The 27,004-nt window shown below is 39.3% G+C and overlaps 1 protein-coding gene across 6 annotated transcripts in view; it reads right to left on the bottom strand.

Moving 5' to 3' along the window:
- Positions 1–15,103, bottom strand: part of pcdh1b (protocadherin 1b) — a 196,262-nt gene extending 181,159 nt beyond the window's left edge. For 2 of the 6 annotated variants that reach the window (XM_067387997.1, XM_067388006.1), the window contains exons 1-3: positions 12,544–12,956; positions 5,311–6,145; positions 1,235–3,415 (exon numbers count right to left, since the gene is read on the bottom strand). In XM_067387997.1, coding sequence (XP_067244098.1) covers positions 1,235–3,415; positions 5,311–6,145; positions 12,544–12,575 — 3,048 coding nt within the window. In that variant the 5' untranslated portion in view covers positions 12,576–12,956. Of the gene's footprint in view, positions 1–1,234; positions 3,416–5,310; positions 6,146–11,015; positions 11,132–12,543; positions 12,960–13,238; positions 13,528–14,497 lie in introns of those variants that run through there. The other 4 variants (XM_067387968.1, XM_067387978.1, XM_067387959.1 and 1 more) reach the window with 4 other exon arrangements.
- Positions 15,104–27,004: the final 11,901 nt, after the last annotated feature.

Below are 27,004 nucleotides of genomic sequence, written 5' to 3'. Positions count from 1 at the left end.
TTTAATTTTTCATTTTGGGTGAACTATCCCTATAAGTAAATGTGGCCATTCCACAACAGAACAAAACAAACACCATAGGGGATGAACACACTCACACAATAGCTTCTTATTAACATTCACAATATACAACTTGCATAACAAAAACCTTTTCCAATGATTGTCTCCAAAGGTTTGCTAATAAAATCCAAGATAAACTTTACTCATTTTTTTGGTTTTCTTGTTCAGTACTTAAGAAAAGTGATCTAGTTTAAACGTCAAGTAGCTTTCTATTTACAATGAATGTGACAGTGAGCCTGGCAGAAACTTAATTCAAACATGTTCGATGGCACACTTTGACGTCAGTAACTGATTACAAATCTGCATTAAGCCATTCCATTTATGAACATAACAAAAAGAAGCTACTATTTGCATGCACAATAAATGAAGCTTGAGAAAGAAGGGAAGAACTGCCTGCCATTAATCTGTATAAATAATCAGCATGAACTCTGACTAACAGGGTCCAAATAATTAAAGACATTTTTTAAGGGCCTGTCAAAATGTGCCATGGAAACATTTAAATGCGTTCAGCTTACTTGACTGGCCTTCCTGTGTTTTTTATTCTATTCAGCACCCTTTCTGTTTTACGCAAAAAAAAAAGTTTTGCTTTTTAGAATCATTTTGACACTAACAATTGTGCAAATACCTAAAGTAAGCCTACGAAAGATATCAAAACAATGACTGCTATAATTTGCTGTTTTTCAGGGTAAAAAAATAAAAAATAAGGCACATCTCTTTGGTCTGAAGTTATTACACCACAAATGTGTTTCAAAGGATATTAGAAGCAGTTCTGTTCATCTTTTGAGGGGCAGCAATAAACACTGTCCAACTGAAAATGGCCCTCTCAAAGACAAGAAAAAAAAATAAGACTGAGGTATTGTCTCCTTCATTTAAGTGAGTAATAATTAAATTAATGAAATCATATGTTTCCTTCAGGGAATAAATGATACTACAGAACTGCAAAAAAAAAGATTGACAAATAAAACAAACTTCTTTCAATCAAGTGATGCTTTGTGATCAGTGCAGCTTTGGTTTGACATTCATTCAGTTCCAGCCCCTAATACATGCCCTTAGTCCACACCATGTTGCTGTGATACCCGTTGCTTTGATACTCTGGGCTGTGGTACTCTGGCCTGTGGTACCCTGTGTGGTACCCTGGGCTGCGGTACCCTGCCATGCTTTCGAAGTCATCTCCTACCTGTTTGGTGCTATATTTTGAAGAGTTGGCCTTGTAGCTGTAATCCGAATACTGGTCTGAGCCTGTTGAGTTGTTGTCCCCGGTTCCTACAAAGGTGTTGGTGGCTGGCAGGTCCTGCACTGCCTGGTGTTTCTTTGAGGCAGAAGGTGACTGAGGTTGGAGCTGAATGGATGGCAGAGGAGAATTAGACCGATAGTGTCGCCCCAGGTCTGGGCTGCCAGGGGGGTAGTTGAGCGGCAGGTGAATCCTAGGGCTATCGTTGACGCTATCATCCATGAGGTTAAACTTTAGGCCTTTCTGAAGACTTCCCCCCTCATCCTCTTCAGATGGGTTGGCAGGCTTTGGAGCTTTGCTTTTCTTTGCCTTCTTGTTCTTGTTGCTCTTAGGCCCCGGTTTGGGAGCATAGAGGTCTTTGGTCTCCTTCTTGCCAGCCTGGTAGCCACTTTTATTCTCTTTCAGCACACGCCTGATGATCACCGCCACCACAATGATTAGAAAGACCACAAAAAGGCCACCCAAGACTCCAAAGATAATGTTACTGTGCTGGTCATGAGAATAATCTGGATCTCCTGCAATGTCCATTTCAAGTGGGGTATAAAGACTGTGTCCAACAAGTCCTTCGACATGCGAGACATTGCCAATGGTCTCGTTGACATAGATGTGAACCAGTGCAGTCGTGTGGCGTACCGGTGTGCCTCTGTCCTTAACTTTTACTACCAGACGGTGTAGACCAATGTGTTTGGATGTGAACTCTTTAGCCAACGTAATCTCACCTTCTGAAGAGATGCGGAACAAGCCATGAGGGTTGCCCCCTACAATACTGAAATCCAGCTCCGAATTTGAACCAATATCAATGTCCTCTGCCTCAACGCGTTCTACATGAGTCTCTGGGCTGGTGCGGGGATCCAAGAACTTGTATGATGAGTTTGAGGGCTTGGTGACGTAAGGAGCATTGTCATTCTCGTCAAGAACATTAATAGTAATGCCAACGTAGGAGGAACGTGGTGGGTCACCTCCATCAACAGCTTTCAGTCGGAAACTGTAGGTACTCTCCTTTTCCCTGTCAAAGGAAATAGTTGAAAGGATGGTGTACGTTCCATTTTGAATCATAAACTTGCCATTGTCTGGTTCTACAAAGATTTGAACATGAGCATTGTCGCCCTCATCGTAATCTGTGACTGTTACCATTCCAACAGGACTAAGGGGAGGCATGTTCTCTTGGACCGAAAAGCTGTAACCATTGAGCATAAATTTAGGGTCATTGTCGTTCCTGTCGAGCACCTTAACAACAACAGTGGCAGTTCCTCTCAAGCTTGGTACACCTTTATCAGCTGCTGCAACTAGAAACTGATAGTGATCTAATTGTTCACGGTCCAACTGGCTCATGACACGTACTTCTCCTGTGTTAGGGTTAATTTCAAAGAGTCCCTCAGGGACTGATCCACCAGTGATACTGTATGTCAGCTCTGCATTAGTCCCACTGTCAGCATCTGTGGCAAACACGTCCAAAACCTTGTCACCTGGCTGGTTCTCCTCAGGAAATTCTACCTGGTACAAGGATGGCGAGAAGACCGGGGAATTGTCATTCATGTCTGTCACTTGCACCCTCAGGGAATTTGTGCTGGATAGTGCAGGGTTGCCAGAGTCCACTGCCACGATTTCAATCCTGTAGTCTTTGATCCGCTCATAGTCCAGTAGCGTGGTTGTCTGGAGGAAGTATTTCCTCTTGCGGTCATTGCCAGTTTCGCTAGCTGAACGCAGCTGGAATGGGACATCCCCTGCAACCACACAGGTCACAACTGCATTTTCGCCCTCATCACGATCTGATACCTCCACCAGAGCCACAGCTGTGCCCACAGGCATGTCCTCCGATATGTTAGCAACACCATCTTCATGTGTCACAAGACCAATGCCCCGGATCCTGATCAAGGGCGCATTGTCATTTTGGTCCTTTACTGTGATAGTCACAAGGGATTTGGAGCTTTTTGCTTGGGGACCATTGTCTTTAGCTTGGACGTAGAACTTGAGCATGCTGATTTCTTCACGATCCACCAGCCCTTTAACAAAAATGGTGCCTGTGTTGCGGTCAATACTAAGAAGCCTTTGGACTGCTGGTGGTGCCTGGTGGAGGCTGTAGGTCACCTCTCCATTGGGCCCCATGTCAGAGTCATTGGCCTTCACCTAAATCAACATAACACAAAATGAAAATATGCAAAGCACTGAAACATAAATTTACAAAGCAGATTATATAATCACAGGTTTACACATAACTGTCAATACAGGTGTTAAAATGTTTACTCATGACCATCAGAAATAGATGTAGCTCATTGTAAGCGGCAATAAATTAGTATGGCAAAAACATGCTTTGTACACCGGGAAAAAGACCCAGAAGCTCATCCAAGCTCAAGACTAATTTAGTCTAATTAATAAATAAAGTGAATCTTCTAGGAATTTAATATCAAGCACACCTCAATTGATTAAAAAAAACAAAAAAAAACAGCTTGTGCTTTCACTAATTAGTGATACAATTATGCATAGCAATTGATTATTATTCAGTATTCAATACATAAGAATAGAAATGAAAACTGCATTTACTCAGTGGGGTTAAACATGATTAGACTGTGTTTTGTGTTAAATCAAATTCTCCAAAATTAGCTGTAGTTTTCTAGGTGAAGTCAATTTGAGACATCACTTAAGTTACTCAGTCTTGGCACAGATTTCTACAAATCCTTCATGTCTATCGTGGACCTGGGAATTACTTTAAACAACTTTAAATCAAAGAGTGGCTTGATCAAAGCTTTCAAACAATCAAGATTCCCTTGTCCCTACTACATCCTCTCCTCTTTCTGTCCTTGGCTGTGTATGAAACATGCATGGTGTTTTAGCCCATGTATTACAGAGAACAGCCTTAATCTGAGTCAGTCATAAGATTATTCATGGTGCTTAACTTATTATTGCTCTATATGAGTCACTCCATTTCATCCGCCATGAAAACTGGGAATTCATTTTATTTAATATATTTGAAGAGCATTTCACTGAACAAGCTGAAACACACCATCAACACTTACAACCCTCTGAAATCATAAAATTAAGCTGTTTTAATACCACTACTGCTTATTTACTTCGGCTTCAAAGAATGCTTATGAGGACTTAGAGGAAAATAAAGTGTTCTGACATGCTTTTTGAATACAACTTGGTTGCATGGATTAATTGCTGACAGAGATTAACAGTCATTAAAATTTTTGTTTTGCCTGGACACTTGCCTCAGATTGATCTTGGAAAGCTTCCAGCATTCATGGTTATCCTAATCTTAGCAGTGCTTTCATTTCCACAACAGTTCAAAATGTAATTCTCACCGCCAGTCAATACCTCTCTCCTGTTTTGTAAAGCTTGTGTTTAAAGGGACCATGAGGGATCAATCGATTGCCCGTGAAAATATGATTTGGCTTTCCCATTTCTTCCGCTTTAACCCTGTTGTGTGGGAACTGAGGCTAAAGCCCATTGGGATAACTGAGACTTCCATTTACAAGAGCTTGTCAGGCTCTGTATGTTGGGCTTGAGCGCACTTCTATCTCCAGGCTGTCAAATCAGCTCCTATATTACTTATTGCCCAATCTTAAGGTTTAGCATAACATATACTTGCTTATAGACGAGTTCATTGCAAAACTTGCATCATGACCTTATAAGAGAGGGAGGTATGTATATGCAGTATAATATTGTTTATTTGATGCATTTTTTTTTTATTTGATTTAATTTACCTCTGTGAATCAGAGCAAATTATTTATATCCACATTATATCAAATATAAATAAATGTATACATGATATATAGTTTTAATTTATTATTATTTGATATAATAAAAATATAAAACTATACATAAATACTGCAAAAAGTGCCTAATGCATAAATAATTAAAATACAATAATAATAATAATAATAAGTAGTAGTAGTAGTGTAGTAGCAGCAGCAGCAGTAGTTTTATACAACCCCATTGCTGGCATCACAACATAATATTTGTTTAGTTTTAAATAGAAAATACTATTAATAAATAAATAAATAATAAAAAAGATGACTTACTTGTAGAACAGAGTGACCCACTGGGCTGTTTTCTGGCAGCTCACCCTCATAGTGTGTCTTCTCGAATCTGGGTACATTGTCATTTGCATCTGTAATGGTGATCCTGAGCAGGGCACTACTCTGGCGAGGTGGAGAACCGCCGTCGACCACTTTTATGTTGAGGTCATATGAATCTCGCTGCTCTCTATCCAGGTTACCCAATACAATAAGTTGTGGCAATTTCTCATCTGAGTCTTGTGCCACCTGCAGGCTGAAAAGGTTGGCAGCTTCAGGGCCGGTCGTTAGCGCATAATCTGCAATGCCATTGCTTCCAGAATCCTTGTCGGTGGCCACAGGAATTGCGAATAGCACACCCACGTGCGTGTTCTCAGGGATCGACAACGTCAAGACAGGGGAAGAGAACTGTGGTGTGTTGTCATTCTCATCCAAGATCTCGATGCGGCCTTCAATGAGCCGAGGTCCTGTGCCTTTCATTAGATCTGTAATAGACACCTCAAATTCTAGGAAACAAGGATCGCCCTCAAAAAGGTTGCGACAGTCCTTGAGAGTCTCACGATCGATCGGGGTCTCCGTGGTGTAGATATCCCCTGTTTTGCCATCCACACGGAGGTAAGGAGCACCCACCTCTAGCTTGTAAAGGTGGCCTGTGTCTGGCAGGCCCTGGTCAGCTGCCAAGCTGCCAATTAGGGTGTTGGGCGGCTGCTCCTCGGTCACCTGGTAGATGATGGTGTTGACTACATTTGCAGAGCAACAGAGGAGAAGCAAAATCCACACTAGCATGGCACTCCACCGTGACCACATCACATTGGCACTCTGGCACATCGTCGGTCTGTTGCTGCAAAAGATCAAGCAAACAAACAAATGAGATTAGAGAAACATTCATTCTTCAGACACAGTACTTCAAAGTATCTGACAGTGCCAAGAACCCTGTAAAGCGATGGCAGCCAGAGTTTTATGGTACTGATTCCCTAGGATTTATGATTGATCGCCCCTTCATGTGTTGTAAACCTCTACATTTTAGAGGCAGTAAATGTGTCACAAATAGTTACTTGGGTTTGACCTTCAATCTGCAAACTTCATGTCATGTCTAATTCATAAAAACAACATATGCCCATATTCCTGAGAGATGCATTGGCTAATGGACCCTAAGAGAGGAGGAAGCTAGCAGACAAGTGATGTCCGTTCAAAAAATACTTTTACACCTCTTGATCTACCTTACCCAAGCTATTGATAAACTGTCTCTGCTCTCATTTCTAAAACTATGCCTGGAGTCAACGAAAGGGTGACATCCATCAAAATCAACTTACATGATTTTTCCCCATCTCTCCTAGCCTTGCATAGTTTTGACCAAAAAAAAAAAAAAAAATTATATATATATATATATATATATATATATAATATCTAAGGCAGTACAATTAAATTTAGCTTTTGGCTCACTCTATGTTCAGCTAATAGAAATAAATCTGTTCTTAATTTTATTAATGGCTAGTTTTTATAGTTACCTTTTTTATAGCGGGTCATTTCACCCTCCTTTCTAAAAACTATAATTTATTCTATAATGAACAAAAAAATAAACTGTGAAAAATTGTGAGCAATACAACATAGTAGATATCAGATGCAAAAAAACAAAGATTTTAAATTGAATCTTTTGTTTTGATTCATTCATTCATTCATTTGTGTTCACTGCCCATTTACTTCACACATGTATTGTCACTGTTTTTCTTTTCACCATGTTTTCTTCTAGCTCTTCTTTTATACAAATGTTTTACTTTGTAAAAAAAACAGTGTGTAAAGAGACAGAATAGTATCCAGACAAATGAAGATTACCATCAAGTTCGGACCATAGAAAAAAAGATAACCAAAAGTAATCTTAAAGACAAATTCACGTGTGAATCTTCCATTTCCTGTTTGAGTCTTTAAGTTATTGAACACATGGTAGAAAAGTATGGTTTTCTAATCTTCCAATGGCCACTTCAGCTGATAGCTATTCACAGCAAATGGCTCCCAATTTGTGGCAACATCACACAACCATGAGGGGGTAATAGACAGGGTTATAAAAGGCATCTTGACAACACCACCTTACCAAACACTAACAACCTCAGCGTGAGGTGCTACAAAAGAACATAAAAAAAGAAAAATCAAATAAATAAATCAAATTCTGTTAATCCATCACATTTAAGGTCATGTTACTTTGATGTTTCCTGCTGTGGTAATTGCAGACCCCTCTAACATATGGGAAATGTTATCCCACCACGCTCCCCATGGCTAATGAGGCAGGGCTGCTAGATTACTGTCCAAAGGAGACAGACACCTCAACTCGACCCAGCGATGAACCAATGGGGGATGTGAGAGCACTGCCACCAGTCCAGTTCACATTCTGCCTGTGAATACCAAACCTAAAGAATCAAAATCAAAGTCTATAAATGTCACTTTCCATGAGGTTGGGATGTGGGGGGAATCATAGTATTGTTAAAAAAAAAAAAACCACAAATATACAAAGAAAAATGACTGTTAGTAAAATGGACTGTCATTTGGTGACTAATAGGAAGTGGGTTCTTCCATACTCATCAGTATTGATTAGTTGTAGTAGTTTAGTGCATGTTCCATTCAATATTTTTCCATTAGCAAACACATGACAGTGAGCCTCCCACGAACAACATTACAAAGAAATATCATGTGGATAAAGCAACAAAAAAATAGTTAACGTAACTACAAGAGACACTCAGCACCTCACACACTGCCGTATAGTACCTGGGAAATGCAGTTTAAAAGGGTTAGTTCACACAAAAATGAAATTTCTGCAATTAAGTACTCACCCTTATGTTGTTCCAAACCTGTAAGACCTTTGTTCCTCTTAAGAACACAAATTAAGATATTTTTGATGAAATGTGAGTTTTATTATTATTATTATTATTATTATTATTTTTATCTACCATAGAAAGCAATGAAATTACCTCAATCAAGGTCCAGAAAAGTAGTAAAGACATTATTAAAATAGTCAATGTGACTACAGTGGTTTAACAGTAATGTTATGAAGCAACGAGAATACTTTTTGTGTGCAAAAAAAACCCCCAAAATTAGGACTTTATTCAATAATTTCCTCTCTATGCAGTTTACGTTGAAGACACATTACAGCGCTTCCGTGTTCTACATCAGTACGATGACTCTGTATTGGCCAACACTTGCATCAGCATCACATGTATGCGTCGTGGTGCACACGTGAACATTGTCGGCCAATACTGAGCTGGCGTTTGGACGTAAACACGGAAGCGCTGCACTGCATCAAACTGACAGGGTAGAAAACTGACAGTGTAGAAAAAGAAATTGTTGAATAAAATCATTATTTTTGTATTGTTTTGTATTGCACAGAAAGTATTCTCGTCGCTTCATGACATTAAGGTTGAACCACTGTAGTCACGTTGACTATTTTAATGATATCTTTACTACTTCTCTGTACCTTAAATGTGGTAATTTCGTTGCTTTCTAAGGGAGATAAAAAACCTCTCATATTTCATCAAAAATATCTTAATTTGTGATCCGAAGATGAACGAAGGTCTTGCTGGTTTGGAACGACATGAGGGTGAGTAATTAATGACCGAAATTTCATTTTTGTGTGAAATAACCCTTTAATATGCACAAATTAGACACCAACGATACAAAAACACTTGCACAACTGCAGCCACAAGGCAACGACACTGCAGGGAGAACAATGCACTAATGAGGCTGAAATGAAGGGTGGGATGTGTGACCCTGATCACACATATGATGAGAGCTTGACTCATTTCTTACTAATTTTACAGTCTAATTTTGAATCTGTCGAGACAGACGACTCTGGCACACTTTTATGTGGCTAATTAAACAGCGTGGACTGCAAAAGGAGCTGGAGAGGTGAAAAATACCTCACCTTTAAAGCAATGTCTCCCTTATTGTGGTTTTGAACGACCATCTCATGGAGTTGGCATTTCACAGAGATGCGTCAGAGCCTTTGCTGAAGGTTTGTGTTGAATTTTGTACCAAGTGTCGACGAAAAAAAAAGGTCAATATGAAAAAGCAGGGCAGGGACCTAGAAAGCACTAGGTGAAGGATTAGCCAGCTGTAAAAACGGCACTAAAATTAGAAGTTTAAACGTACAACAAAAACAACAAGATCTATATATAGACTAAACCAAAACATCACATCTTCATCGTGCACTGGAAAAGTCAACAAAGCTCAAAAACATTCTCGCAACATGAAAACCGTGTGAATCTGTTTGTTGCGGTGAAGAGTTTGAGAAGCTCTCACGACATTCGCTCTCAAGGGCCCGGTGTAAAGAGTCTGTGGTAAAGGGTCACTGTACTCTGGGAACCCTAATGTTGGCTGTAGACATCCTTTCCCACACTCTTCTGTGAATGTGAACACGCACATATATGTCTGTGGGTGTGTAAAACTTACACACAAGATCTAAAAACAACCACAGCAAAGGAATGTCAGTGTGTGTTTGCAAGCAGACGCTCAGGAAAATACAAAATCTTAGGGAAAAAAAATGAAGGTCATAAAAAACAAAACAAAAAAAACAACAACTATTGAGCGTGTTTAAGTATATGAAATATAAGGGTGGCAACAGCTCAGGCTTTTGGCTAAGAACTTTCCTTTGTAATGGAAATGCACAAGTACATATGAGTGGCGTGCCTTAACGACAGCAACATTTACAACACACATGAGGCCTTAACAGATTCAAATCAAGCACTTTCTTTCAGTTGCAGATTGTTAGCACTTCACCTTCACACAGGTACACACTAAGCCGAGCCATTACAATGACAATGGGCCGTCGGTGGGGCTTTTCTTCACATCCGAGTTTTGATCGTTGTTATTACATGGTCAGAGACGCAATTTATGACAGGCCTTAAATCAACACGCACCGTCCACCTCTCTAATAACGTCTTCAAATACAGCATCGTCGAGCCACGGCTAAGATCTCCTTGCAGGGAGACAGGCGTCGCCTGAGTGCGGTATTTATGACTACTGTCATAATCCTATGAGAATTTATTCTCGGCTCTCAGGCTGTGTAGCCTAATTCATCTTGTACTGCTGTGTATAAGCTGGATGTCATTAATATAATCAATAGCTGTGAGACGCATGAATCGGAGTTCCCTCTATGGAGCCTCACCATCGGCTCTTTGCGGATTATTCACAGTACATTTGGTCAGAATTTTTGCATCAGCCTTCAGGGGAATGTGGTTCCCCTCTCATTTCCTGTCCGCAAAAACCACATTATGATCATTTCACAGCTGGTCTCTATTAACAACATCACCTACATCTCTCCGTCTTTTTCATTCATATGCACACCATCATTTTTTGCCCTCCTGTGCCCTCTCAGAGATGCACTCATTCACACATATATATATATATATATATATATATATATATATATATATATATATATATATATATATATATATATACACACTGTCGAGAAGGCTATTGTTTTGTTGCGCAGGGGGAGGTTAACAGATTTAACGGGCTAATTACTATTCTAAAGCCTCCCCCGCTGACATGCTTTAAAATTGCTGTATGATTTTCTCTCTCTCTCTCACACACACAGTGTTGCTCTGCTTCTTTCCTCTTTAGAGACTTGTAACGAGGAATTCATCATTGTACCAACGCTCACCCTTCCTCTGCCAGTGAAAAAAAAAAAAAAAACCCATGGGAATATAAGGATGGCATACCTCTGCCAAGACACCCCCAGGTGGCATCCAGCTCAGCGTGAAACTGCAAGGTGATTCTAGAGAAAATGAGCAATGAAAGCATTTACGTAACCGTCGTAGCAGGAGTCGGATTCCTGGACGAGGCACAGTGGTGGCACTGCGTCATGGTAACGCACTGAGTCCTCAGTAAATGATTGTTCTAACCCCTCCCCATCCTGGTTTCGATGCGATAATTAAAGAATTAAATTAAACCGCTGACATTTATGAGGGTTCAGGAGTCAGCTCTTGTCTGAAGCCAGGAGAATGATTGACTCAGAAGGACGTAAGAGTGGAGCATCTGTCATAGGTTAATGGTTAACTCAACCGGCTCAACTGACATTTTAGTACACACCTGAAGTGTTTTTGTAAAATACAGCAGAAAAGCCGAAAAGCTATTTGCTTATAGTAACATGAGGTGAGCCGATAGACTCACCAACTGAATAATGCTGCCAATTAATCAGCAAGGAAATTGAAAAAGCGTGTAGTGACCTCCTGTGAATAAAAAACATTCATGTTCACTCATTCTCATGGAGACACATTAAGCCACCTGAAACCACACAAATGAGCTAAGACAAAGTACGATAACAAACACTAAACAACCACATCTTAAATACTGAGTGCGCTGTGATTCTAGACTTTGATGCCAGCACCCAAAGCCACAGTGTTGAGTTCACGTGAGCTTTTGTCCTTGGCTGCAGCCATCCAGACTCTAAGGGCCACCAGCTCCACGGCGCTCAGTGACCCGTTCAGGATGGGTGGTCCAAGACCCCCCTCCCAAGCCAAGTGCGAGGCACAGAGGATTACTTTAATTATTTCATTCAGCCATTGTGGGGCCAGATTAGTCTGCGCCCGCTTTCAGATGAGATGAACTGCTGCCCCGCTGCTGTCTACCAGGCTGTTACACAGAGAGAGCTGGCCAGTCACAAGGTTGGCACACAAACTCTTACACACGATTACACACGGCTGACACACACACACACACACTAATAGCATAGACAAAGACTGGAGGACTGCTGCTACTGTTATGGGTTAAACAGACACAGAGGTTATAATAAAATCAATAAAATAGGTATAACATTTGTACTTAATGCATGCGTATTTGTTTTGTAAGTCTAAAAATAGGAAGATAATGAGCACAGTAAAGCTCAACAATGGGTCATATATTGTTATTTAGCTGTTTTGACCAATATACATCATTTTTTCCCCTCTCAAACAATATAAATGTACAGTATATTAATTGACTATACATGAAAGATTCTGTATGTTGACTTGGAAGCAATGAAACTGGAAGATATTTGTATCCTGTATTGTAAAACTGACCCAAAAACACAGATATGCTTAAATGTCTCATTTCATATTGGTCGGAATGTGTACAAATTTACATGTAATTTCTAACAAGACCAATTTAAAATATTTACACCAGGATACATGGAATACAGTGAGAGGCTAACACATTTTAACCTCGAAGAAAACATCTCTATGGCTTAAATGTCCTAGTCTAGTCGCTTACACGGTGAAGTTTCGGTTCACTCGAACGGTCATCTCAAATTAAGAATTGTCTTTCTCTCTGCCTCACGCTCTCTCTCTCTCTCTCTCTCTCTCTCTCTGTGTGTGCCTGTGAGGAGTTTCATTTCCGCTTGTTTGGCTGGACTCGCATACTCGGTACGGAGCGCTTACGCACATAAAGTTAAGGATAGTTTAATGACGCGACACAATCAACAGAACGAAATGCAAATTGTTCAATGTTTTGCAACAAGGGAATTTCTATAGAAGATTTACATGGCGCAATTAGTTGAGGGTGACCGAGCACATATGTCCAAACGTAAACAAAAGAGCTCTTAAGCAAATCACTAAAAGTTAGTTAAATCTCACTTAAACGTTCTTACCTAGGCTATATGTAAAACATGTACTCCCAATACAAGTCAGAACCAAAATTCAGTCCGTATTAGGTCTATATTATTAGGGGGTCAGCGCGCCCCCTCCCCCATCCCATAATTTAAATCGCATTCATCCATAATCGCAGGCGTTGATAGTTTCAGTAGGCTCCGTTAAAGAAACTGAGGGGGGGGGGAAGAAGAACGTACATATCATATCCACAGATCAATATTGGAGCAGCGCGAGAAGCTCGCCCAAGTGCCGGTGTGTGCTTGTGCTGATGCCTACAGAATACGATCTCGATGAGAGAGGAAGGGAAATGACTTTTACCTGCGGATGAATGCGCTCCGAGCTACACCAGATCATTTGCAAGCAATTGTGGGCTTCTGTACAAGTTTACATCCGGCTGAACGCTTTGCCTACAGATGAACCACTGAAAGATTCGGGATGTCCGATCACAGATGGGCGGAATGAAGCCCAAGCCTTTAGTGTTTTCACACCTGTCTCTCTCTCAGCCAGACCAGACGAACAGGTTTAAAGTAACCCGACGACGGGAGCGGCTAGAAAGACCGGATTCCGCTGTTATGACAGGCAACGCTTTCGCTTGTTTTGTCACAATGATTGGTAACTGAGTACCAAGGAAGGAAAATAGTGCTGTCGTGAAATGTTGACTAGTTGACATTCTGCGGGTAGAATTAAGGGCAGCATTTTTTTTTTTTTTTCAACCATCACGCAATGAGTCGGAAAAGTAGAGCTACGTGTGAAATGTGCAAAAACAAGTGCAACAGGTGTTGTGGGAGCGAGCAATAGCTAACCAAATAAGATAGTTGCCTAAACGTAAGGGTTTACCCATAAAAGCGCACAAAAAAATATTCAAATTAATTATTAGGTCTACAATAAACAGCGCTTGAACAAGTTTATATATGCAAGTAAGCGCATTTCCTGTAAGGGTTTGCTGTCAGGGTGTTGTTTTTTTTTTTAATGGTCGGACATTCTCGAGCGCACAAGAAAGAGTTTAATATTACACATGACAACGAGGAATCGATTGAAATCTACGTGAAGCTCCACTGGCCGGCACTTGAGCTAGATAAAGATGTTATAAGCTATGTGTATCCATTGGTAAAGGGCTTATTTTCTATATGTGGAATCAAGCGTAGATTGGCGATCCACTCGAGCGCTCGGTAGAAAAATCTTTTCTTGTAAAAAATCAATAACAGTAGTATAGGGAAAACATGTCACATGTGCGCTAATCAGCTCTAAGGACAATCGGGGTCGATGTTAACTTGAGATATCGATAAATTTCGCGCAGCACTTCAGTTATTTGCTCAGCGTTTATTGTAACGAAAAATCCAATAATCACGCAACCTTGTGATAGTAGGCTATGTCGTGTGGTATTACATTGCCGTCACAATCATAATTTATACACTTGCACAAACACACACATATAGACTACCTCTCTATAAAGAAAAGTATCTCTACATCTCCTAATGTAACCTCATTCTCTGTTAAGGACCAAACGAGAGCGCATACATTGGCAAGAAATAAAATGGGTAAATTTGTAAATATCAATAGCAAAAAATCTCATATACCTTAACGGATAACTCCTCTCAGTTGTTGATGAAGTCGGACCGAGAGCCGCGTTCCCTTTCCACACCACAAATCAAGCGCTTTGGATATCCAAAATTCAGCACCACCGCAATCCTGTCGATACAAAAACAGCACCCTTTCCGCTGTCAGCTCTCGTTTTTCCTTAAAATTCCTTTTTTTAAACACGCAGAGTCCACTAAATTTGCAGCGCAAAGTGTCACGTCATAAAATAAGAGCGCGCAACTTGGCTGATGGTGGTTTCGCACATTAGAGAGAAGTGTCCTCTCTTTGAGCACGATAGGAAACCCCGAACCAGTGCTACTCCGGACAGGGCTCACAGCATCCCGAAATGTCCAATTCCACACGACAGCATCCTCCAAAACTTCAGCCCTCAGTCCACAACTGTCTGTGTATAAAAGTGAAAACAGAAAAATCTTCCAAGGCTTGGCTGTCCGGTAGTGTCCAATGCGCGTGCTCTCATCATCAGTTCACCATTCAGCTCGCGCTCTTGCCGCAGCTCAACGCGCGCGTCTATACTGTGGATAGCCTATGTGAGAGTGAAGTGATTTCCGACCGATTGCGCTCTAGCTCTCCCCCTCTCTCACTCGCTCGCTCGCTGAGTCCCCTCATACAAGAACATCATTTTGAATCGTCGAGGGCGGAGCTTTTTAAGACGTGCTTGTGTGGACTCCACAACAAAACCTTATTCGTATTTACCCAAACATTACCATGTCCCAGTGTTGCCATGTCCGCGTATTGTAAGCGATCAGGATTGGTTTTGTCATAAAAATGCTAATAAATATGAGCAGTCGCACGTTGTGTTTTGGGGGCTCCATTGGAACGCAACAGCGTTTTGGCTAAAATGTGACCAACTGCTAATTGCAGCTGTCATTTAGTGTACAGTTTTAGTCATGCTCTATAATTTCCACATCCAAATATGAACAACTTTATAGTATGCAAATGACTATGATGTCCAAAACCACTTGATTTAGTATAGTCTAGATGAATAATACCCAAATGATACGTTTTTACGTGTTAGTGCTATCAAGAAAGTTGTTCCTCTTGGTTAAATTGTGCAACACCCAAAGTAAATTATTATTAAAAAGCGTACGGGTCAAAAGACAATGGCAACATGGTGAATGCAGTATGTGATGTATTTATACCACACACAAAATGTGCTTCGTCAACACATTCCTAACCACTGATGAATACATTAATGTAGGCTACCATTGAGACTTATTAATCAATTGAAATGTGCAATTGTATATGCAATATATATAAATTATTTTTGTAAACTGATTTAATTTTTGAAAATACTCTCATTTTGGAGAGGGAAGTCACTTTGGGCTTTCTTGTTCTGTGATCTGGCAACACTGCAAAGAGGGATAGCAGGCAGAAAAAACTTTGGGATGTGTCACATAACCCCATGGAATAACCTATTATTCCTGTATTTCCGTCCCCTATTCAATCCCTGAAACGCTGCGCGCGCATCCCCCTTGCAGGTGCAATTCTCATACTCCTTATCTCCAAGTCATTTTTATGACCAATAACAAATATTAACATAACAACCACCTTTCAAAATATATATCTTATTAAGAAGCATGCTATTAGACGCGTTGTCAGTCTACCGAATGAAGGTCTCTATCGTTTCACCGAAACTCAAAACCATAATTCACAATAGTCGCGCACGAGAGTTGCGATTGCAGGCACGACTGAGTCATTTACGGCTAAATGTTTCGTTTCGTCGCCGGTTTCAGTCACTCTCTACTTTGTTTAAAAGGGATCAGCTGCGTCAACACACAATGTGAAATGACATTATGTAGTTTATCACGCTGTCATGAGGGCACTAAGTAGGAGGAAGAGGGAAAAAAATCCCAGATCCATAAACACAGGAGCGCGGCAGGAAATGTTCATTGTGCTCTTAGCGGCATCTAGAGGTCACAAGTGGAATAATTATTACACACACTGAACCTTGGGTGACGGCGTACACGAGATAAACTGAAATGTGTGCTTACCATTGTACTTTTTTTTTGTTGTTGTTCTTTCAAAAACAGCTAAGCAATTTCACCATCTGGTTACATCTAATGTGATGTACATTACTAATGTGTCTAAAATTGTTTAGTGGGTTTGAAGGGGGCAATAAAAAATAATATTATCTTTTTATTATTATTTAAATAATGGCAATCAAAAACATACAAATGTCAGATTATGGAACATTATAGACTGTGCATTTCAAAGTTAGAGCATATGGAGTGTTGTAGCACATTTTCTAGTTTAGAGGCATGTTTGTCACACATGTAGCTCTTTTTTAAAGTGTTAATGTTACATAGTCCCAGGGTCACAACACTTACTGGTTTCATGTGATGTAAATATCTTAAAATGTGTATTAAAGGCATACACTGTCAGATGTGTGCCCCATGTCACACTATATGCAATATAGCTAACACGGAGTCAAAGCAATATAGAGACATTTGACATTTTGTTCAGTTTATTCAGTACAAGACTTTCTGCCAACCCACAGTCAGAGGTTAGCAATTAGTTAGCCAGGCTTTCAAACCTTGGTCACTTCATCTTAAACTAAAGGCTATAGGGTATAACAAGGCTATAGGCAAACCTTAAGAAAAAAAAGCTTTTACTACGCCCATATGATTGCAGAAAAAATATATGTGTTTGTACTGAACATTTCTGGAGCAACAGAAAATAAATCATAAAAGTAGTTTATTTTGTTTGAAAATCGTATGAGGTGGCGAGGGGGCATTTTACACCACACACGGGGTAAAAGGCTCACAAGCATGGTATCTTGAAAAGCGGATGTTTTGGAAAGTACGGCAAGCGTTTGTGCCATATTGTGGTTTAGAGGAAAATAAAATCAAAGGCACCTTTTACCCCGGTATTCATTTAGCCCCGTGAATTTTACCCTACTGTGAAAATTCAAAACTCTTTGAGTTGTGATGATAATGATTTTGTCCACTGTGGATGTTTTTATAGTTATTGTTATAGTTTTCTTTATAGTTATCGTTCTTGGTGTGAGCAGGTCTTTAAAGAGTTAGTTCACCCAAAAATGAAAATTACTCACCCTCATGTCATTCCACACCTGTAAGACCTTCTGGGAACACAAATTAAGATATTTTTGATGAAATCGTATGGCTCAGTGATGCCGACAAGACAATTAACACTTTCAGATGCCCAGAAAGCTACTAAAGACAAATTTAAAACAGTTCATGTGACTACAGTGGTTCAACCTTAATGTTATGAAGCGACGAGAATACTTTTTGTGTGCCAAAAAAACAAAGTAACTATTTTATTCAAAATATCTAGGGATAAGCACTTTCAAAACACTGCTTCATGAAGCTTCAAAGCTTTACAAATCTTTTGTTTCGAATCAGTGGTTTGGAGCGTGAAAGTCACATTATTTGTTATTTTTTTGTTGTTGTTGTTTTTTTTTTGGCACACAAAAAGTATTCTCGTCGCTTCATAACATTAAGGTTGAAACACTGTCGTCACATGAACTATTTTAGTAGCTTTCTGAGCATCTGAAAGTGTTAATTATCATGTGGAATGACATGAGGGTGAGTAATTAATGACAGAATTTTCATTTTTGGTTGAACTAACCCTTCAATATGGTTTCCACTCTCCAGGAAATAAGTAGAGTGGTCTGAAATAATGTACATTTTGAGACAAAAGGTCCAATCCGGGGTTTGCAAATGAACAGTCCATTAGCAAGTTCGACTCAGAGTTGCATTGAAGGGAGAATGAATCATATCATGATTCACTCCCTGTTGAATGTGACTTGACTTTGAGTGTGTTAAACTGGCTGATGGACTGTTCATTTATGAAGTGCCAGTTGGTGCTTTTGTCTCAAGATGTAGATTATTTAAATTCAGAGACTAGACTTTCCTCATTTCCTCAGAAGAATTACAGGTACAGCACTCTGAAATTAGTTCACCTGCACAGCTGAGCTCAGAGAATGGAAGCCTCACACTTTTCCATTAAAAAAAAGATTGTTTCTTCTCATCTGTATAACCAGGAACGAGAGGATTATTTGCCACCATTAATAGCATGAAAATGAGCACGTTGTCATTCAGAGAGATTGTTTCATGATGAAGTTGGACGTTTTCTTGTTCGGACAGTAATTTTAGAAGAATGTGAGGCCTGCCGTGCTTTTGCCTTTCAGGTGTTTAGAAGTCTGTAATTAATGCATGTCAGTTTAAAGCATGGCAGACTTCGGAATTAGGGGTCTCGCCTTTTGGACAGAATGAACAGACACAAATGCATTGAGAGAGAAAAAAGGAAGGAGGTATAACACAGACGCACAGGAGTCACACTTGTGGATGAAGCCACAGGCAGCAGGAAGTGCTTTGAGTAATCCGTACTAATGAGACAGTGTACCTGCTTACTGTCAGAAAAATCTAGACAGGCACACATACACAGACTCCTGCGCTCAAGTTTTTAGCTACACACCTTGCTGACTCATTTTGACGTACCACAGCCGCATGAATGCATTTTTGCCCTTTGACTTCAATTTCAGCCTGATTTCGATTCTGGTCCACAGTGAGCTTTGACTCTTTGGTATGGGCGAGCAGGCAAAGCAGGCATTAGAGATTTGTATCGGGAAGAAAAAAAAATGCCTAATTTAGCACTGGCCCATGAGATAAGAGCTCCGTCAGCTTATCATAGAACAAACAACCATCAGACCCGATCCCCCTGATACGCCACTGTTATTAACTCCAACAAGAGGATGAATAATTCAACATGTTAATCTCTCTTAACACACACACACGCACATGCGCGCTCCCACACACATTAACATTTCATTTGGAAACGCACGTGAATGCATGGACACAGGAAGGCTTCTCTAATGATAATGTAAATATTTGTGTACCTCTTTGTTGCCCCACAAGTGTGTGCACACGTATGTTCATAGAAGTGGACACTTCACTTTTGTGCGTACTGTTGCAAGCCAGCTGAGAGGGACGGCTGTATGTCACAACTGTAATTACGTGTGCTGGAAAGATCTTACTGAAGATGAAGTGTGTCTGGTGCCGCTAATGACGCTGAAATTATGCACTTTACCTTTGCTAAGTTCTTTCAAGCAAACATGATGACAGTTTCTAAACACATTTTAAACACTCCACCCGTCTTTCATTGTTTGGACGATGCAAATGTCCACACCCGTTGTTGGGTCACTCAAACTAACAGATTGCTGAGAGGACAATGAGATGCATTCAATCCATAAGAACTGCACTAGTGAAAATGGGTGTCAAACTAGTAGGAGACACTTTAAAGTCTGCCAAAGTAAAGTCTGTACTAAATTGCCACTTCAAGTTTGAGCCAACAAAGACACGTATTATTTAATATGTGTTTCCAAATATGGTGATTGCATTTGCAGTTCATCAATAGCTCATTATACATGTACTTTTTCTGTTTGCAGTAAGTAATTTCATTCTTGTCATCACATATCGGTAATCTTTACAACAAACAGATACATTTTGTTACATTGTGAATGGTTATATAATGTATGATCATATTACTACCAGATTACTTCCTCTAAACTTTATCACCTTTTCATTGTTCATGTTCTGTCAGTCACACTTAATTTTCTCCAACTGAGCCTCCATTTCTCAGACAAGCTTTTGCTCTTTTCTAGCATAAGTCTAAGGAGGATCTGTGTCTTTTAACAGTTATTAACTACATTTTACACAAATTATTAATATAATTATGAAATATATAACTCAATACAATATATAACTCTATACATTTTTAGAAAGCGTAAAGAAATAGAACAGTGAAGGAAACTCTAGGTATAATTCTAGTTGGGAAATAATAATTTTGAACTATTTATATACTAATATTTGTATGAATTTGCATTAAAATTTGTACACATATACTTTTATCTGTACGCCAAATATCCAATATGTCGAAAACGTAAAACGTTTCTTGTCTCGTCACACTCAGTTAGGAATTACATGAATCATGTAAATTTTCCATTCAAAAAGGCCATGCTTGAGAAAATAGTTGAATAGTTTGCATCACTGGATGTTACTATCTGTCGAACATTTAACGTTTCTATTGTAAAACAGTTGACATGTATTAAAGGGGTCTTGAATTGAGAAATAAACTTTTCCTTGAGCTTTTGATATATATATATATAAAGAGGTCATCATACTATAACAATACCCTGTAAGTTTCAGAACTGAAAACTTGTTTGACACCAGGCCCAGCAAACGACTCATCCCGTAGATAGATGAAATGCCGCCTCTGCAGAAGAAAGCAATGCCTACTTCATCATTGCAATGTTAGCCCCACCCACTGGCATGTTAGTGAGATGAGAAGGAGAGCAGGACATTACCTTTCAAAGGATACTAATGCTACAAATTTCAGTTGAGCATTATTTATTTGTATTCGGTACTTTTCATAGTGGATTCTTTGGTAAATATATTGCATTTCGGTGCAGGCTTTGCAAACAGACTTTTATCAGATGGACTTGACAGTAATGCAACAACATGCAAGTAAACTGTAATTCTAATGCCTGATCTTATATGCAATGATTCATGTACTCGTACCAAAACTCCCGTTCTATTAAACAAATCAACACTTTATTACGATTAGTTAAAGGCCTGATGAAGTGTCTTGGAACGCGCAGCATTATTCAATATGTTGACGAAATTTTAACAGAAACCCCCCTTTTTTAAAATAGCCAATAGTGTTTTGTTTGTACACCATTGAGGCAATACCGATAAGAGTCTTGGGTGCTGAACTTTTACTTCATAAATGCAGTACATTTTGATTTATAGATTTGAATCTACAATGAGACACCAAAAATAAATCTTTAATAAATAAATAAATATTGTCTGATTACCTGTGGCAATGGTTTTCATCAGTTCACATTTACAAATGATTGAATAGAGTAAACCATATATATATATATATATATATATATATATATATATATATATATATATATATATATATATATAAGCGTATTTGGTGTGCTGTCCAAGGGGATCGAGGGCTCCGAGCTTGGAATTTAGCCCAAACCCAAAGTTCTCCCCGTATCCCCAGCCGAGAGTGAGGAGCGAGTATAGGCGAGTCGGCTCTCATCTGTGTATATATTCCTCTTCTCGAGCTGATTAGACCGTTTGAATGTGTTTCTCCTAAACTTTGTTTATAAAACATAATTTGTCGCTTCAATTCTGCATTCTCTTGAGATGCAGACATCCAAGAGGTGGACAATTAACTGTATATACTAGTTTAATTAGTGACACTTAGCCTACATTTTAAAACCTTTATTTGACTATGGCAACATTTTTATTAAAACATATTTATTTGAATCGGGCAACATTTGTATTTTAATATGGTATTTTAATACCTTATTCTACAATATTTCTATGATTAAATCACTGACTCCTCCCCCATCAGCCAATCACTGTGTGTTTACTCCATAGCAACGAGGTCAACCCCACCCTTACTCTCAGCTTAAGACTTCTCTCTATTCCTTAGTAAAAGTTTGTCTCAGCAGCTTTGTGAATAGGTTTTAAGAGAAAACTCTTAGCTAAGAACTTTTACTGATATTTGGGAGAACTCTTAGTGGTAAGATAAAATGTTTTGTGAATACGGCCCCTGATCTCCTCTATATCACTTTAAAATATAGCATTCTGTGCAGAATTTAAATGGGTCCGATACCTTTTGTGGTCTGAGCCGACTCGCAAATATGATCTGCTCTGTGCTCTTGTGTCCCTGGGCCAGAGCAGACTGTGCTCACGCTGCGGCGGTTCACGTTATACTAACGTGAAAATGGGCTTCCTTCACGTCAAAGGAAAGCATATTTACACTGTCTGAGTCGTTTATTCTCTATATAGTACACTATGTGCCATTCACCATGTAGAAACTAGTAAACTTGTGAACAAATAACTGATTTCAGCCGATGCTTCAGTGTCTATAAGAGTGTAGGAGGAGGCGGGACTTCAGATTCTAGAGAGCATTTGATTGGACCGAAGATTTGCAATGTGATGTCATGAAAATCCGTGATCCATTTTAGCGGAAGTGAGAGACTGTAAGTTTTGAATGCTTATATCTCCTAAATGCGAATTTTGTCATTAGAACACATCAGCTTATTCACAACATTAAGGCTAACATATTCATACTAAAAGCTACAAAACTTACATATTGATTTCAGGGGGACTTTAACCTTGAGAGCTGTAATAGTAAAACTGGTATTATATAAGTTAAGTTTTCGAGAGAGTAATACTTAGCCATTTCATAGGCAAAGATGTTAGCCAATCACAGCAGTGGGAGTTTACACTGAAGCCTCACAGCAGACACGGGGCAACTAAACAGAGGACTAAAATCAGGGTATAGGAAAAATGGATTTTATTTCTAAATTATGACAATTTTTGATGTAAAAAATTAATTTTTGATCAATTTAAAGCATACTTGCATAACAAAATCTTACTGACCCCAAACTTTTGAACAGTAGTGTCACCCTTTTTTTCAAATGTACACGTATAATATCAGTAAAAACAAAACACCAACATCATTAAAACACACATTTCATTGTTTTTCTGATGGTAACTAAAGAGTTCACAGTACCACATTAAATGTGTTGTAGAAACAACAGGGACAATTGTGTTTACCTACTCTAGTGTTGTCATTAATCGCTTCCAAATAAGACTTCTCTTTTCAGATGACAATAAGAAAGCAATTGCACAAACTCTAATTTACGGTCTTCACAGTTTTTAATCACACTACTGCATAATTGAACATAATGCTTTGCAATGTCACAATTCATTCCAACGCATATTAGAAAAACATCCATTCAATTTTTACTGAAAACTCCATTGTAGTTCTATCGAATGTTCTGTAAAGCGTGTCTAAGTTAGCAACAGTTGCCAAGGAGGGTGGAGCTTAGCAAAGGGTCAATTGTAAATCACTCAATCTCTTCTGTGTCTGTTCTCAGAATTCTCTGCTGTTAACGCCTGTTGACGCTGAAGGGAAATCATGCAGGCGTGTGCATCAATGTGCACATGAAAGAGCCATTTTCCCATATTGTCTTGTGTTTCATCAAGTTGTTTGCTCCCAGGAGCATCAGTCATTTTGTTGTTGTTTTCAGAGGTAATTTTTTTCTGGCCAATTGCCAACATTTATTCATCCATGACGCCAGAAACCAACCTGGACATTTAGCTAGTCAAAGGCCACGGGTAATGCAGGTGAGCAGTTATTTTCCCAGGCACCGAGCAGGTCAGATCACAACGCGTCTACCGTGAACACTTCTATTAATTCAGTTATTCACGAGCCCATGAGACTCGGAGCGGTCAAAGTTACAAAGCACTCAAACGATCAAAAAGCACCTCGGGCTCACTTGAGCGATCCTCCAGAAAGTTTTCAAGAGAATGGTGACCTGTGTTTAATCAGTGAGAGAGTTCATCTCAGGGGACTCTCTACGGGTGTAATTTGTTCCCCCCCCCCCGTACAAAAACCTACTTGCTCACAAAACCCCTTTAGCCAGTGAATGTGGGAACCAACCACCCATATCCTCCATCTCGGCACGGCCGCCCTCCTCTCAACTGATTCCTGACTGACATTTAGATAAAGGTGAGAGAGAAAGGCCCAGCTGAGCCGGTGCCCGTCACCAGGGTAAATTCACTGCGCCCTTTCAGCGACTCGGAAGTCAAATTATAGCTTGCGGTCTGACATTTCCATTGTATTGGTAGAGTGCTGTTTTATTCTTCTAATTAGGCCATTAGGTACATCACTGATCTTGCGCCTAGAGATGGCCAGCACTAATAAAGAACAGAGAAGCTCTGAGATAAAAGAGAAGCGACAGAGAGAAACTGAGGGGAGAGATGAAGGAAGAAAGCCAGATAGATGTGTAAAGGGAAACCAGGAAAGGACAGGAAGGAAGCCCTTGTAACAGCAGCCCTGGCAAACCGAAGTAGAGACAAGAGCTGTGAACTGAAAGCAATGAATAGATAAAACACAGAGAGAGAAAGAGAGGAACAGAGATATGAGGGAAAAATCATGGAGGTGGAAGGATATAAAGGTGAATATAGTGAGTGGACAGAGAATGATTTTAGAGACTGAATCAGAGAGGGATCTAGGAATGAGTTCACAGTGGCACAGATGACAGAACAGAGTGTGCTGTACTCTACTGTACATCCACCATGGGATATTTATACATACTCACTCAAATATCACTCCCTCTGGATAATTGGACACAGCTTTTGATGAAATATCAAACCAGCTCCTGAGGTTGGACTTTTTAGGCCTTCCTGTAAACAGTCAGAAATCAGGTTGAGAACCCCTACAATCTCATATTCCCCTTTGTCTTGTCATATTTAAGCATATGTAAGCTTAAAAATAAACATGCTACATAAGGTTAGCATGTGGTGAAACTCAAAGAACATCATAGACTGAGCCAGGTGGGGGAGGAAGGATGCTGAGAGGAACATGGCCGTTGCCATGGATGGTTGTAGGATGTCGAAAGATAGAAAGATCATTAGGGGCTTTCGCACTGGAGGAACATTTTTATAGTTCCAAGAACTATTGGCGAAACTAGTTGGAGAACTTTGATAGATGGACCTCTTGAGTTAAGGAAAAAACCCAATGCAACTTTGAGGGGACCAAGCAAAACATGTTTATGTATTTCTGATCAGTTAGTGACACTGGACATCAACCAGACGACAAATGCTAATACTTTTTCATGTACCGTCTTCTTTCTTTTAATAACAGTTCTAAAAACATATTAGACAGGACTGTTAAACACATCGTAAACTAATGAAGAGGAAGAATGTGAGCGCTGTGTGCTCTGGCATTCTCAGCACTGTCACAATAAAGGTCCATCATTCTGTCAAAATAAAAGTCACAACAACAAGCACAGCTTACGTCACTTCATAGTTCCTACTGGCGGTGCGAATGCAAGCAGGAAAACGGCCCTAGGGGAACTATTAGTTCTCGGGGAATCACCCTGATGGCTAGTTCCTAGAATTACCTGGTGCAAAAGCCCCTATTATCTTCATCAGGGCATTTCAAACTTTTTGATTGCTATAACTCTCAAATATGAGCGAATGTGAGGCCCTAAAATATAAATGTTTTCTATTTTAATATATTTTAAAACAATTTATTCCTGTGAGGGCAAAGCTGAATCTTCAGTAGTAATTACTAGTCTTTAGTATCTTCAGAAGTCAATAATACTTTTTATCACATAGAATAAAACTAAATAAATGACTAAACATACTAGAAGTTTTACATTTTTAAAATTTTAAATATTTATTAAACTGCAATTAATCACGATTTCTGACCTGTTAAATATATTTAATCAATAATGTATTTTTTTCCTTACATTTTTCATAGACAGTTTGAAAACCTTGCTATAGATGATAGTATTACATCAGAAAATATATAGTAAACTGCATGCAAGGACCTCTCTATTCTTAGATTCAGTCATCAGTTTCCCAGCAATAATGTTCAAAGCTTACCACGAAAGCCTTTCATGTTATCTGGAAATCTCAGTGTAACTGATTTATGAAATGCTATGATAATTCTTGGCAATGTTGGAGTTTTTGTTATGTCAGGCGGTGTGTGTAATGATTTAAATATGATTTTCCTCATCTAACCAAGTCATTAGAAGTTTGCCCATGTAAGCATTATTAATGGGAAAAGGCGATGTCTAATTAAGAAGTGTTTGAAAGGCCTTGACCTTTTTGCAGACAGTCTGTAAATCATAACTGCAGGGTTAAATATGACATTAATTTTCTCTTGTACCTGCTAATACACTGATGAAAGTGTGATGTTGGCAGGTAAGGTGGGAAAACAAGATACATATTTAATTACTGAAAATTCGAGAAGCCATCCCTGCTTTTACTTTGAGTGAAACGATGAAGGTGAATTCTAGATTACTTTTAATAAATCTGCAATGCATTTAAAAAATAATCTGCAAATTCATTTTGAAAGTAGCCACTCAAACTGTCTTACCCCAATAAAATAATTGCATTTACACAAGCAAAGCAAACATTAACAAATGATCCTGTACCTTACGTCGGGTTAGTCTCCATGGCAACCACTGACTTTCACACAACGTTGAAAGGACGGGATGCAAAAAAGGTGCAATTGAGTATGCAAATGAGCATTAATTGTCATGTGAAAAGTGCTTTAATTGTATTGAGCCTGGCCAGGGAGGCAGAAAGAACGTTGTGCAAACAGTAGTGAGCAGGGTGAAGCGTGGATTCGTGACCGTCGCTCTTCACTCTGTTTGTCTGACACGTGCCCTTATTCCATATGATTTATATGTGCTTGCCTGTCAGCCCATTATCCTTGTAAACAACGTCAAACAAACGCCTTTTTATGATCGATTCTGCTCATATGTGCCAGTCTCATTTTAAAGCTCTCTCTGACTTTCCCTCTTGCTCTCCAGATAACATTCATTCATAGTTGGAACACACACAAGCAAACTGAAAATATATTTTTACATTGTAATCCATCCAGATTGAGGCCCATAGTGAAATCACTCTCCA

Source organism: Chanodichthys erythropterus, chromosome 1 (genome assembly GCF_024489055.1).
Source record: "Chanodichthys erythropterus isolate Z2021 chromosome 1, ASM2448905v1, whole genome shotgun sequence".
Lineage (NCBI taxonomy): Eukaryota > Metazoa > Chordata > Actinopteri > Cypriniformes > Xenocyprididae > Chanodichthys > Chanodichthys erythropterus.
This window is presented reverse-complemented; position numbering and strand designations above follow the sequence as displayed.